This window comes from Hippichthys cyanospilos, chromosome 4 (assembly GCF_059441005.1).
Source record: "Hippichthys cyanospilos isolate Australia breed blue-spotted pipefish chromosome 4, RoL_Hcya_1.0, whole genome shotgun sequence".
Taxonomy (NCBI): Eukaryota; Metazoa; Chordata; class Actinopteri; order Syngnathiformes; family Syngnathidae; genus Hippichthys; species Hippichthys cyanospilos.
In genome coordinates this window covers 22898027-22912549 of record NC_142372.1, presented here as the reverse complement: position 1 = coordinate 22912549, position 14523 = coordinate 22898027, and the positions used below count along the sequence as shown (strand labels likewise).

At 39.2% G+C, this 14523-nt stretch overlaps 2 protein-coding genes across 5 annotated transcripts in view; one reads left to right on the top strand and one right to left on the bottom strand.

Annotated features, from left to right (window-relative positions):
- Window positions 1–5171, bottom strand: part of samd4a (sterile alpha motif domain containing 4A) — a 66342-nt gene extending 61171 nt beyond the window's left edge. For both annotated transcript variants that reach the window (XM_088413731.1, XM_088413729.1), the window contains exon 1: window positions 4976–5171. In XM_088413731.1, the coding sequence (XP_088269857.1) occupies window positions 4976–5171 (196 nt within the window). The remainder of the gene's footprint in view (window positions 1–4975) is intronic.
- A 4247-nt stretch (window positions 5172–9418) lies between these two features.
- Window positions 9419–14523, top strand: part of pacsin3 (protein kinase C and casein kinase substrate in neurons 3) — a 29383-nt gene continuing 24278 nt past the window's right edge. The window contains exons 1-2 of one of the 3 annotated variants that reach the window (XM_088412534.1): window positions 9419–9854; window positions 14146–14227. The gene's annotated coding sequence lies outside the window, so the exon portion shown is untranslated. Of the gene's footprint in view, window positions 9855–9894; window positions 10319–14145; window positions 14228–14523 lie in introns of those variants that run through there. The other 2 variants (XM_088412535.1, XM_088412536.1) reach the window with 2 other exon arrangements.

Sequence of the window (14523 nt, the reverse complement as noted above, 5' to 3'; positions counted from 1 at the left end):
TTGACGGAGGATTTACATCGACTTCCTTGGACTAATTAAACTGGGACCCGAAAAAACAACACAAACAATAACTGATAGACTTGTAAGCCTTAAAAAGGGTTTCTTGGGTCTCCATAAGCAACTGTCACGGGTCCTATTCTCTTTGAAATCGTGAATATACAATTCTGCCTTCTGTCTTCCCAGGACCCCTGGGTTTCAGCGTCCTTGGCTTAGGTTTTTTCGTCCCTTCTTTAAGGTATTTTACCCGCTTTGCAACAAAAACAACTGTCATGGCCCTACGGGGTTGGCTGTGTTTGTGTTGTTTTGTCTCCGTCTGAAGGCGTTTTTAGGTAATTGCACTTATTTACTATTGCCGTCCAACTGCGTCCATGCAACGCATGACTACAATGCTCGTATGCTATTGGTCGGCGTCTCCTCACGGAGATGGTGGCCTGCAATTGGTCGGCCTCATTCGTTTCAAAATGGCGGAACGGTAAAGCTTTGTTCTATCGCGAGTGGTTACAAAACCGTATTTATAGCGCATTTTACTACTTAATTCAAACTTGAATGGGTTAGCCATGGGTCCTAAGACTGCAAGTGATGTTAAAGAGAGAAGTAAGAAGATGATTTATATGGAAATGAAGCTGGAGATGATCAAGAAATACGAAGCTAGCCTAGCCTAAGCTACCCTTACTATGGAATATGGGCATAACAAGCGCCACTCAAAAGTAAATAAATCCTTTCTATATTTTTTATTTATGACCTTTTTTGATTGTATACATGTATATTATATATACGTAGCACTTACCTTACTATTTTGATACTGATTTTTAATATGTATGGACAATTTTGATGCTTTTACCTCAGGTTCTTAACGCATGAGCTATTTAACATAGGTTTGGATCGCCCGCGATATGGCGAATTCGCCTTACAAGCCTGTCAGAGAAATCTTTAAAAGAAGACTAAGACAAGCCCAGCTGCGAAGCAGCAAAATAGTAACTCAGACCAACCAAGATTGACTGTTCTTTGCCGGCAAAGGGAAGTCAATCTGTTCTTTGCCATTAATCTCGTAACAAGGGAGCCCACTGTGTGTGTGAATATATATACTGTATATATATATATATATATATATATATATATATATATATATATATATATATATAAAGAATACAAATTTCATTAAATTCTCTTGAATCTTGAATATCGAGCAGAGGTTCTCAAAGTGGGGTCTGTGGCCTGACTGCAAGGGTCTGTGAAATAATTTGAGTTATTAACTCATTCGCTACCAGGCCAGTAAAAATGGATCTTTGACGTTTATAGCCGTCATTGGCGGTTAAAGGGTTAAATACCTAAAGTAGTTGATTACCCTCGTACTGAACTCATTCAATCCCAAAGACATATTTTTAATTTCGTTTCCATACTAATCATCTTCTTACTCACCCCTTTAACATCACTAGCAATACTGGCACCCATGGATAATCAAGTAAAGTTTGAATTAAGCACTAAAATGCACAATAAACACAATACTGTAAACTCTCACATATACATTTAGCATATTGGCGTCTTAGTGACACCGTGACGCCGACCAAAAGCAGGCCAGCATCTTAGTGACACAGACCAATAGCAGACCAGCCTCTTAGGGACGGCGTGAGGCTGACCAATAGCATACCAGCATCTTAGTGACGCCGACCAATAGCAGGCCATCGTTTTAGTGACGCATGCAGTGACACATGTAGTGATGCATGTTGTGACGTATGAGCGTGGTTAGGCCTGCGTTAATTGAATTCTAATTGCAATGACGATATTGAATTCCTCGATTAATTAAGCTGATCCTTGGGGATATTAACGTTTAAATAGCCGGCTTTACATGTCAAATCAAAAACATTCTACCACCAGGGGGAAATCTTTCCCACATGTGTGCATGACAAAAGCTGTTGCTTTTCTCGCCCTGATATATCATTTACCAGTGTGAAATGGCATTGAGTTTCTTGCCTGATTCCTAATATAAATTGTGCTAGCTGTCAGTTGAGAATAAATTTGGTTTGAAATGACCAAAAATGACATTTTGACTATACTTGAATAAATATATTTACATTTTCATTTACTTTATTTTTTTCTTTTATTTCATTCTTATTATTTTTAAGTCTCAAGCCTTGAAGCTGTTTATATAAAGCGTGTGTAAAAGAAGGGCAACAAGTAGAAATTTTTGACCAAACATGACGAATAATCGTGATTAATAATGGCGATTTCAATACAATACAATTTACAATTTACATTACAATTACAATTTCAATACAATGCAAGTTTGAATTTTTTAAGTGTTGTTGATGCCGAAATTTTGTTTTATTAGACTGCAGCGTGGCCATGGAAACAAACCCTGGCTACTTGTGTGTCTTGTGAAAAAGTGAAAGAAGTGTTACTGCTGCTGCTGCGATTGAGAGCTGGTGTTGTACCTATGGCAACATCTGCACAACACATTTGCTGGCTGACAGCGTATTCGGAGAAAGCAGGCATTATTTGGGTGACATAACACAATAATTTCCCTATGCTGTAATCCACACACACAACAGAGATTAAAATCACTGTAGTAAAAGCAAATTTTTTTTACTGATACTATTGGGAACATGGCACGGTAGGTTGGTCCACTGAGAGAAGTATGCGGAAGACAACTACATAAAATGAGTGCAAACACAAAATTATGAGTTATTTACATTAATAACACGCTATACAAAATACACTTTGATTAGTATATTTTTTGGACCATAGAGCACACTTAAAATTCTTTAATGTAAAATAAAATATAATTCGTTGCAACTTTGGATGGATGTCGGCTTTTCAATTTGTCATTTTTGAATGAAAGTGAAGTAAAAAAACATCTATACAATAATATGCTTTATGGATCCTAACTAGTCTAAACGCAACATTCTGATGAATAATGTGTTTGTGGAATATATACTAAGCAGCTAAATGCACCCATTTTGTGACATCACAGTTGCTTGGGGGGCAAATAAAAAATGGGGATCAAGTCAAGTGCATGGACTGATCATGGCTCACCTGCTTTCACAGTTTTTCAGGTTAAAATATTTAAGATATTGCCATTAATGTTCGAGGTCGATTTGCATTTATTATTTTTTTTCTGTTTTTTCTGCATGAAACAATTTAGTTGGTCAAAAATGTTTCTAGATTGAGTAAAGACAGATTTTTTTTTTTTTTTTTAAATTTCAGACACTTTGATGCACTTTAAGCTATTTTCAGATTCAGAATGTGCTGTAACCTGTATAAACCCTGTAATATTTGCTGAAAGTTGATTTAAATTGCTTTTTTTCTTTTGTTAATGCTCAAAAGGATACCGTTTTACATATAGTTACACAATTTTTATGATAATAATGTCATTTATAGTCTCCCAAGCACAGGGGGGCACAAAATGTTACCTTCGGTGGCTTTGCAAAAATTAACTGAGAAGCATGGTTTGAGGGTGAAGGCCAGTGCAATGGGAATGTATCAAATTTTCACTGCACCTACGAACTAAGAGTGGAAAGGAGACAAACAGACAAACAAAAATATCCAAAGTGGTTCACGAGGCTTTGTATACCCATCACCAGACTAGAGTAGATAACATGACTTAAGAATCATATTAAGTGTTCCACTACAAGTCACCAAGCAGCAGTAAGACCAAACATTTCCAGTGTGACAATGACAGACTGATGCAAGGTAAATGGCAACCAACTGGGATTCGGGAAAGGATAATGTCAAGTGCATTGACTTTTTTACAGCTGTAAAACCGCCAACCAACCATTTAGCATTAGACAAAGTAATACACAACCACCGGTCAAAAGATTGACTGTGTAGCAATGCTCTTTTTTTTCATTTGTTAAGAGTATTCCTCTTCCAACAACAATTGCAAGCAAGACACACAGCACAAATCAATATTTCGCTTGGGTCTGAACTCTGAACCGATCATAATAGCGCTAAATCTGTCAACGATGCTTCATAGACATAATGCAACTTCCATGAATGAAAATGTTTGAAAATCCTTTCATTGATATGCTGTGCCAAATAATAAAAGAAATATATGATATTTGAAATAATTGAAAAGGTAACTAAGTCATAGGATATTGCTTGTGCCACTTGTGCATGTGTTGTATTCATACTGTATCCTAAATATTTAGGGAATATCTGGTGGGTTACATCGTGGTTGACTACCACTGCGCATTTCCCGTTGAGCGGGCATAACCACTAGTTTTAGTCCCTTGATGCTCATCATGTCTGGTTTAACTTTTATGTCTTCGAGACACACAATTAATTGACGACTAAGCTATTTTCAAATTCATTATTAAATCATTATTTTTGACAATCCATTCCTTGTTTGGTTGTCGCTTAATTTAAAAATGATCCAAATCATTCCAACTTCAGTCTCTCAAATAAATATTTTCACATTTTTCTAGTCCCTCATGAAAGAAGACAGATTATCTTAATCCTTTATCTTCAATAGGGTCACAAGCGTGCTGGAGCCTATCCCAATTGTCTTTGGGTACACCCTGAACTGGTTGCCATTCAATCGCAAGGCAAACTGATCCGTTGAACCTAAATGACTTTTGCAAACATCTGTTTTAACTTTGGATAACAATGATCAGCATTTTCGCCTATTATCTGACACGTTGCAGAACAAACCAGTGACTGAATCATACTTCATTTAGGATGGTGAATTTTCTGTGCTTGTCCTGTTTATTGGGTAGAGTGATATACCTTAAAACTGTTTTATTAGCAGTTAAATAAAATCATCAACAGATTAAGTGATGAATAAAATAACAGAAAGAGAGTGAAAACATTTGAACTGAACTGTACCGTAGTCGTGTGAAAGCACGTAAGAATGCATCGTTTTTATAAGACAGTATTGTTGTCACTGGCGTTTACACTGTTATAAAGCTTATCGTGAGGATTAAAAAAATACTGTAACTAGTTACAGGGTTCATTTCTAAAAAGCTGGCTGACCCACCTGGATTGTTGGCATCCGCCTCCAGAACCTGCAGTTCAGTGCAGTCTGCGAGGGAGTGCTCCAGGCAGAGCTGCAGAAAACGAGCCTGGGTCCGGCTCACTCTCTTCAGCAGAGACAGCAGAGCCACTGTCTGCTCACACTCATTCCACCCTTTGAACCAGCTGGCTAGTATGCCCACCTGATCGCGAAACATCATGGTCTGGGAGAAGGGCAGCAGGCGGGGTGGGGTGACAGCGGTGCTGCTGGGGTTCCCAAAGCAGCTTTGGTTCAGGAGGGGTTGGGCTGTAGGGGGAGGAGCCACTCACAGAAAGATCTTCTCTAAACTTTCCACCGCCGTTCGGCGTAAAGCCGAGGAAGGTTCTTGTGATCGCCGAGTGTCGGATGGATTCAGATGAAGCTGCATGTGGCCATTCGAAAGTAGTCTTGTTGGTGTCAAAATGTGTTGCTCCGCAAAGTATTCCTTCAGGAGGAGATTCGGCAGCCTCCAGTGAGAGGAATCAGGCACCCGTGTAGCTGCTGACTGATTTAACTTGCCCTCAGCTAATTACTCACCCACAAAGGAATTGATATTTGATGAGTCTGCTTTCCACCTCACAATATGTCATATCATCATCTGCATCACTGGCATATTCTTAAAGGAAGCCCTTGAGAGCCTGTGGGAGGGTGTTAAAAGAGGAGAATTGTTAAGTTATAATTTAATCACATCAGCCCTGCCCTATCTATAAAAAAATGGCGCCAGTGTCCCATGCACAATTTGGATCAGAGCTGCTGTAAAGGGGCATTTATAGGTCGCCTCCTCACTGTCGCCCGTACGTTTAAGCTCGTGGTATTCATCGGTGGGACAAAAATAAATTATTTTCTCCGCTGGTATCCACCCATTCCTAAAAATACAGCAGTCTGTCGGCTACTCCCGGCGCTGCATCCCGTAATGACCCGCAGGAAGGACGCCGGTCGGTTTAGTGACCAGGCGGCGGGAGGTAGTGTGTGTGTGCGTGCGTGTGTGTTTGTGTGCGCGAGCGTATGTTAGTAGGGGCAAGAGTAACTTCCGCTGCCTTGTTTTAAATGACGGGCTTGTCTTCTAAACGTGTACTTTGGCTTGCGCGGAGACCGAAAAGTGGCCTCGATTGATGGAGCTCGAGCGAGGAGCTGACGCTGCCCACAGGCTAGTTTTAGCCGCTTTCTAAACCTGTCAGTTTGCTTCATCAGCACACAAGGAGTGACCACTGAGGGAGGTGTATGTGTGTGTGGCCCATGAAGAAATGTCTTCACTTAACTAACGACAACGTCCACGACATGCCTTACTTCACTTATTTTGTTAAATCATTTGTAAATGATCAGTCTTACTCCGATGTGTCTTAAATGGCAAAAGTTCCCATTGTACTATGTATCCGATTCACAAATGCTTGCTGCGTCAACAGGTAGCAAACGCGTTCTTGTCCAATTGCGACTTCAGGTGTAACGTATAAATCGGGTTTGGGGGGGAGATTAAATACGTCCAGCGAGGGTCGTTATTTTGCTGGAAAAGAAACAAAACCATACATTGGATCGGTAATCCAAGAGGAAAATAGCAGACGACTGTGGTCCGTAAAACGGGATAAACTTGAGTAAATTTACCTTGCTGCGCTGTTTGCATTGTAGACTTTGTCTCAGGAAGGGCAACAGACGCGATCTTTTAGGGGAGCGGCGCCCCTTCACTCCGGGTCTGTGGGTTTTGCCATCTTGACTAACTTTTGCTCCGTCTTTGCCTTCAGGTCGGCCTCCTCCAGCACTAGTGCCGCAGTCGTTTGAGTTCAACATGCCGTGCAACATCTGCTTCCCGATTTCAAAATAAGACGACAGTTTGTTGCTAAAAGGCGTTTTGATAGTGACCACCGTGAAGTCTTTTCAAAATGTTTTGATTTTGATTAAATTAATTCACTCTTGATACTAATTAAACGCGTCACAAATATTGTCACATGGCATATTCTGTCATATTCCAGACATTCCAATCATCGTCACCGTAAAATGGCAATGAAAATTCACCATTTCACTGCTTCCATTAATGAACAAAGCAAATGTTATGCTGTTAGCTTATCAGACTCCCACACGCATGTTTTTTTTTAATTAAAAAACTACAAGTTGATAATGTCCATGCAAACAGCAACATGTGAGTTTTCTGACAAGGGTGGAGATGGTAGAGCTAAACTGTTTGATGACTGTTTGATACCTAACAACATACTGTCTCACAAATATATTTTGACTTTCTGAGTTGTGTTTGTTTCTGTTGATATTTGTCAGAGTGAAATTTTTAAGCATGGCAATGGGCAACAGCAAACACAATATGAGGACCATTATAAAAAAATAAACACCAAATGAAAGCAATTGTGACAAATGTACCAATGCTGCAAGATCCATAAAAAGGAAAACAAAAAGCTTGAGAAACACCAAGGTCTGAAGGACTAACTGGAGAAAACGTGGAGTATAAAGACAATAGTGATACCACAGTAACTGGGAAAGTGGGTACGGTTACCCACAGGCTTTGGCTCCAGCAGATGCCAGGAACAACACCTGACGTTTCCATGCAGAAGACAGCTAACATCCTCTGCAGAACCCTCAAGCTCCCAGGCTGGTAGAGGGAGACCGCCTGAATGGGTTAATTATACTTCAATCATATGACCTATAAGAGCCTCACCTTAGTCTCAATAATATGTCAACAGGTATGAAGAAACATATATCAGCAAGATCAGAATTGTAGAATATCCATGATTAGGACCTCGGATTTCGTCCAGAGAAGGTTGCCTTAATGTTGAAGGCATGGACATTCTTGTTCCGGGTATATTGGTGTGACTTGATGCTGACAAGCTAGCGCAGCCAGTTTCCACATGCTAATCATTAACAGTGGAGCATGACGTCAGGGGTTTGGCAGCGCAAGGCAGCACCAAAATAGAGAGTGAGAGCGAGTGAGAAACAGAGACCCTGCGACAGAGAGGCGGCCAACCGCCACACGACACCAAAGAAAATGCAAGAAATACTTTGGTTTCCACAGAAATCGAGGGGAACGTTTTTTATCAGCAGAGATTCAGCTGTTGCATGTACAGGTGTATATTCCATGCGATGAAACAAAGTTTATGGGGAATATCTGTCGCAGGAAGCGACAAGGATAGCAAAGAAATCTTTGTCATTGTCATTGATTTAAAACCTCGATTTTCAAAACGTTTTTGTCTCCAATTTGTACAACTTCCCCTAACTGCCAATTGACACCACTTCCACGTATTCGGACTTTTTTCCAAGTCTACCCAGAGGGGCTCCGTAGATATCAGATTTGTTGGTTCGAGTTTGTGTCGTATTATAGACTACTTTGTCAAATTTTCTAACTTATTGTCAAGAAAGATCCAATCACATGTTGTGATCAATGTATCAAGTGAGGTATTTCTAACGTATTTGAAAACGCTTTCTTACAACTGCATATTTTTGTATTGACCAAGCAGAAGCTTTTATGTCTCAATTAATTTATCTGAAACTGTTAAACAGCTGTTTAAAATTATGTTCCAACAAAGTGCTGCATATTGCAGCACTGTATAAAGTGCTGCATATTATCACACGTCTCTCTAGCTTGTTTAAAAATAACATAATAATAGTAATAATTGTCATCATCAGGAAATTGTCATTGTTGTACAGATTAAATAAATACGAACAACTATTAGAGTCAATTTTATAGAATAAAAACATAATCATCATCATCTTAAATGTATTTTTTTAAATCTTCAATACGGTGGTGCGCACTACCCAAAAACAGTTAGAAACGTCCATGTTAGCTAAAGTGTAATGACCTGCATTTTTGAGATGACATCTTCTGCAATTGCATAGTAAAACCTGTAGATGGCTGTAAAGCGACGTCAAATTTACAGGTAATCAACTTCTGAGTTTATTTCTATCTATAGACATGTAACCAACTTCTAACTGAAATACAGAGAATACTATCAATCAATCAATCAATCAATCAATCAATCAATCAATCAATCAATCAATCAATCAATCAATCAATCAATCAATCAATCAATCAATCAATCCATCCATCCATCTATCTATCTATCTATCTATCTATCTATCTATCTATCTATCTATCTATCTATCTATCTATCTATCTAACTATATAGGAATGAGTGGGGTGGATGCAGTACCAAATTACCCCAGCAGAGGACACACTGCCTGGATAGTTGATGTTATTGCTGTACGTTTTTGGAGCAGTAGATGGTATTTTTTTTTATGTTCAATCAGGCGTTTAAAAAGTGTTACGTCCAAAAAAATAGTGCATCAATAAAGCCGCCGAGAAAATAGTTTAACAAAAAATAGAAGGCGCTTGGACTCCGCGTGGGCGGAGCAAAACTTTGAGTAGGAGGAGTCAAACTCAGCCTCCACCCCCGTTTCGAGCCATGGCTCAAACTTCAAGCTTCAACTGAGGCTTACTTCGTCATGAGAGCCAGCTCTGCAGTCGGTAAAGGGTTAATTTGTAATAGGATGAATGGATATTGCAGCGTGCAGCATCTGATTACAGACGCCAGTCAGGATATTGGAAGGAAGACGCATCTTGCTACCAAGTCGCTCAAAACCGATTCCAGGAACTTTCAGAGCTAAACTTAAATGTTTTGGTGAAATCCGATTGAGTTTTTCAACCGAAGCGGAGATCGAGCTTGCGCAAAATTTTAAAAGTTGCCCATTTAGTCGTAAAGATGGCCGAATGTGGACAGCGTAAGGTTGTCGTGGAGTAAAACTTGGGAGGATGTCGCATTCCACGAAGACCGACTTTGTAACATATCACTATTGAAGCGTCATCTTGGGAGGGAAGCCCCAGGTGGAATTCCTTCTAGTTTGTTCCTCCAGCTTGATCGGGGGCAAACAGGTAAGCAACCTGTTCACTGTGCGCACTGGGGTCGATAAAGCAGCGATTTTATTGCCGTTTTGGAAAATAACAACCAAACGTGTACGTTGAAACCAGGTCAGACCCTCTGAATCAAATGGTGACATATGGCATTTGATGACGTTCGCTCATTCTACGAAAACTGTAAACTAGTCATTTAATTACTCATGGTGTTTTATTTCTTTTTAGACATATACCACTAACAGTTTTAGCCGAAGTGCGATACACAGCATTTTAGCGTTGCTTTCTTCCAAATTTACTTACTTACTTTCGAACAACATATGTCAACATGCATGATAATCATGCAGGTCGCATATTTAAGCGACCACTACCTGCCCTGTCATGTTAATACATTAAGTTGCTGCAGGCAACGGGATGTTTTCTTTCTTTTTATTTTTTTATCTTTTCAACCAACTGGAAAAATACACGTGGGAATTCCACTCCAGGTATTGTTAAAACACGCCTTTTGATTTGATTGTCGTTGCCTCTACGGCTAAGTGAGCATCCTATCACAACGTATTTCATATAGCTTGCTGTTCAAAGTGGTTGCTGCATTCCTTGCAAGCAATTGTTCCAGATAGTACCAGTGTTTCTGGGTTGTCTGTCATTTTAGGCAGGTTTTCATGTTTGGGATTAAAGTCCGTTTACCAGTTGATTAAAGTCAGTTAAAAAAAAACAACAAAAAAACAACCCCAATGGTTTCAACCAAATGGAAAGAGTTTAAGAAGCCCTTCTTGACAGGATGTCAATGACACGCAGTGGTGGTCAGAGTAACTGCAGGTGAATTTGGGTGTGGCACAAAGAGATGTTCAGTCGAGTATACAGTACTTTGAATGATTTTATGAGCAGACATGAGAGTTAAAACTACAAACAATATCGTAAATGACATAGGTTTAGAGTCCTCGAAACATCTACTAGCTAGACTGTAATGTCAGGACGAGAGGTTGTGATCATTTCCAGATGTTTTGTGACATGTCAGAGAAGTGTGCAAAAGCAAGAGTACAAAGTCCTGTTCAATAATATCCAGCACCAAAATATTTCATCAGCTGTCAGTGGTCTGTAGTCTGAATGGAATCCACGTGGGGCGAGATTGACAAGCCCTGGTATAAGAGCTGGATATGGTGGGCTAGTAAAATCTTCCAACTTCAAGCTAGTGGAATTTTGTAAAAATTTGACCATGCCGATGGTTGACGTTAATTCCCACCTTGTCTATCAAGGCCCTGATTGGCCCAGTTAGTATGCACAGCAAGCAGGTATTTTCTCCCCCTGTTCCCACTTTCGTAGCACATAAAATGAACACAACCAAAAATCCAAGAACTGTTTGCGGACGCTTCGCACAAAAGTGCAAAGTATTTTCTTGAGTAAACAGCAGGACAATCAGATTCTGGGTTAATCTTTGGCAGTGTTGCATGTGACATGCAGCGGATTATGCCAAGCCACCCTCAGCCTGCGTCCCTGGGAGTGTGGATGGCGCAGAGGCGGTCCTGGCCCGATCATCGGAGTGCTGATGGAATGAAATGAAACAGCTGTGTGTGTGGGAACAAGGCTGAGTTATCCCTTTCTGACTGCCGCTGCATTTGCCACTCTGTTGGCCTTTACTTCCTATCCTCAGCTCCAACAGTGAACTGTCACATGCATTTTCTTCTTTTACGCTTTGTATGACACTTCATACACAGGGCCTCCGGCTGATGTCAGAACAAACGACTACATTATTCAGTACTGTAACATTTGTCTTGTTTAAAATGAATAGAATAACAATCTGTTAGGAACAAAACCCTAACATAATGTGGCATAATTGTGTGGCGTTTGTTGGCTTGTGACCTGGCAGTCATATGATCCCTTCTTCTCCTTGCATAAGTACTACTACTACAGTCTTCTGGATTGTGTGGGCCTTCTATTTATAGTCTTCTTCAGGTTACCTAACTGATTTGTCTTTTTTGTTGTTGTTATTGAAACTGGATTTAGGTCGTGGCTCAGGCTGGAGCGATAATTTGAAAACCTTCTTGAGACAATTCCTATGTGAATTTTAATATTGCTGAGTACAATAGCCCTACTATGCTTGTCCAAGTCAAAATATATGAAAAGCACATGTATGAACAAATGTTAATTTCCTGGCCTTGTTGATGGCAGACGTTATCATGGACCATTCTGTGGCTATTTGAGTCTTTTGGCTGATCTAATATGTAACCATTTTTGTTCCATTTTTTTTTTGCTTTTGAGGATTATATTTCAATACAAACCAGTATATATCAACAAGACCCTACCTTAGCTGTTAATAAAAAAAAAACAACAAAAAAACAACAACTGTCAAATCTTACACACTGTTCCTTGAAATCCAATCGTTCCTAAAATCATCCTAAAAAGTATGGATAAAGCCTCCTGCATTTTTTTTTCTTTGCAACACCTATTCAAAAATATTGGTCAGTGATATAAATGTCACAAGTGAGGTGGAATATAATGTCCAATGGTAGAGTACGTCACAAGGACTTAGCTCAGCAAGCATTAATTAACAACTCTGTGTTTTTGCGGCAATTTCCTCAAACAAAAGGAAGACGCTCAACAAAAAACAGATTATTGCTACCTTTTACAATAGTATTTTTACAGACAGCAGATTATTAGCAGTAGTTAGTTAATTTCTTTTTACACTTTTATGCGGGTTAATGTTCATTCCCATGTGCATACATTTTGCCTTGGTTGGACTTTTTCCTTGGACCAAATCCATATAATTAATGTTTATCTGGAAATTTAAGGCAGCATATATTTCTTCCTTTTTTAATTATATAACAAGGTATTCATGTTTCACTTTCACTGCTTATTAATGCCTCCACTCGTCTAATTTGTAGTTCATGTGTTTTGTAAATTTTGTCTTTAACGAGTATTTTTGTCTACTTTCGCATTGATTTCCTACAGTGCAAGAAAAGACAGGCTCATTTGCTGTGGAAAGAATATTAATCTTTCAAGATCACACAATCCAGTAGATTAGAAAAACACTGAATTTGGTGGGTGCGGATGACCCCAGAGAAAAGGCTTTGTTTTTTGTCATATGAAGCCTAATTACAATAACATTCTTTTTTTTTGTTTCAGGCACTTTGATGTACTTAGGTTATTTTTTTCTGTTTTAGACTAAGTTGTAACCTGTATAAACACTGTAAAAGATCATTAATACTTGTCAAAAGTTGATTTATATTGCTTTTTTTCTTTTGTTAATGTTAAAAAGGATACAGGTTTAGGTAGACTTAAACAATTTATATATTAAATCTTATAGTCAGCTCGTCGAGAGTGGAGGGGTTCTCTCTCCTAAGGGGAGCTTGACAAAATATAATTGTAGCACTGCTTTAATGAATTGACTTAGAAGGGGAAGTCGACCCTTTTTTTTCTTTCTTAACCAATACGTGCTCCCAGCGCTCACTAGTCTAGATGAAGTATCCCAATTAATTTCGCGTTTGTGGAGTATATTGCGTTTGGGGACTATCAATTAAAGGTATAGTTATGTAGCCATTTCAAAAGAAAAAAATATTCTAACGATAAATAATTTCATAACATTTTTTTTTTACCTACAATTAATACTTTTAAAAACACACATTTTCTACCTGTAAACCAAAAAACAAACAAAAACCCAACAAATTGCAGAAACAAAATGTTAATCGGTATGGGCTATACAGAATCTAGGCTAGTGGGGCTAGATAGAATACATCTAAAAACATAAAAAAAAAAAAAAAAAAAAGAGTCCTGCCCCTTTAAGAAACCATTATATTATTGATTTGGAATCGTTGATTGATTCAGTAATTTTTCGTTACATTTTAAAATAAAACAAGACATAAGACACTGTCCCCACAGATTGATTTCTACGACAACAACTCTGAATAAATGTGAAACAGTCGGTCCTTCTACAGTAGTAAACTGTATGAGAGTATGCATTAAATTACAATTACGGCACGTCTGTTGTGGTCCTTTTGCCACTTGTTACAACCCCTTGCCAAAGCAGGTTATTTTAGCGGCGTGAGTCAACAGCTTTGACCTCCTTCCTACAAGGGCTTAGGGTGTCCATTGCTCTTTCATTAGACTTGGCCAGCAGGCTCTATGTGTGGCATTTCACTGTGGCTCCCAAAATGTGCCACCTTCAAACCTCTTCCAAGCTTTATAATGGCCAACAGATCCCGTCTTGTGCGTAACAAGTGCCGTTCTACAGGGGGTCCTCAAACGACATACTCCGACTTTGCTATTGAACCGCTCTTCATCTTCCTTTTTGCTGTCTCATCTTTTGCTTGTGCAGGCTTTGTTTTCTCCTCTGTCTCCCAGGCCTGAGGAGACATCCTTTGGGACATCTGTCCATCTCTGTTTTCATCTCTGGTAAGGTAAGTTCTACTGGCTCACTAAGGTTGATGTTGATGAGTAGTGTGCTGCCTTTCGTCATCCCAACTGGCCTTTGTACAAGCAGATACATTTTGAGCTTTGTTTGCCATGTTTGTTAGAGCCAAGTTTGCAGCCGCTTGTCTTTACTTAGCATATGACTCCTTAAGTGTTTTTAAATCAATGCAAAATGATAAAAAAAAAAAAAGAAGCCTATGGTCTGAATTTTGAAACCAGACCATAGTTTGCCTGTACAGTAGTTGCTGTGCAAAACCCTGGTTTGGAGTCAGAAATCATACAG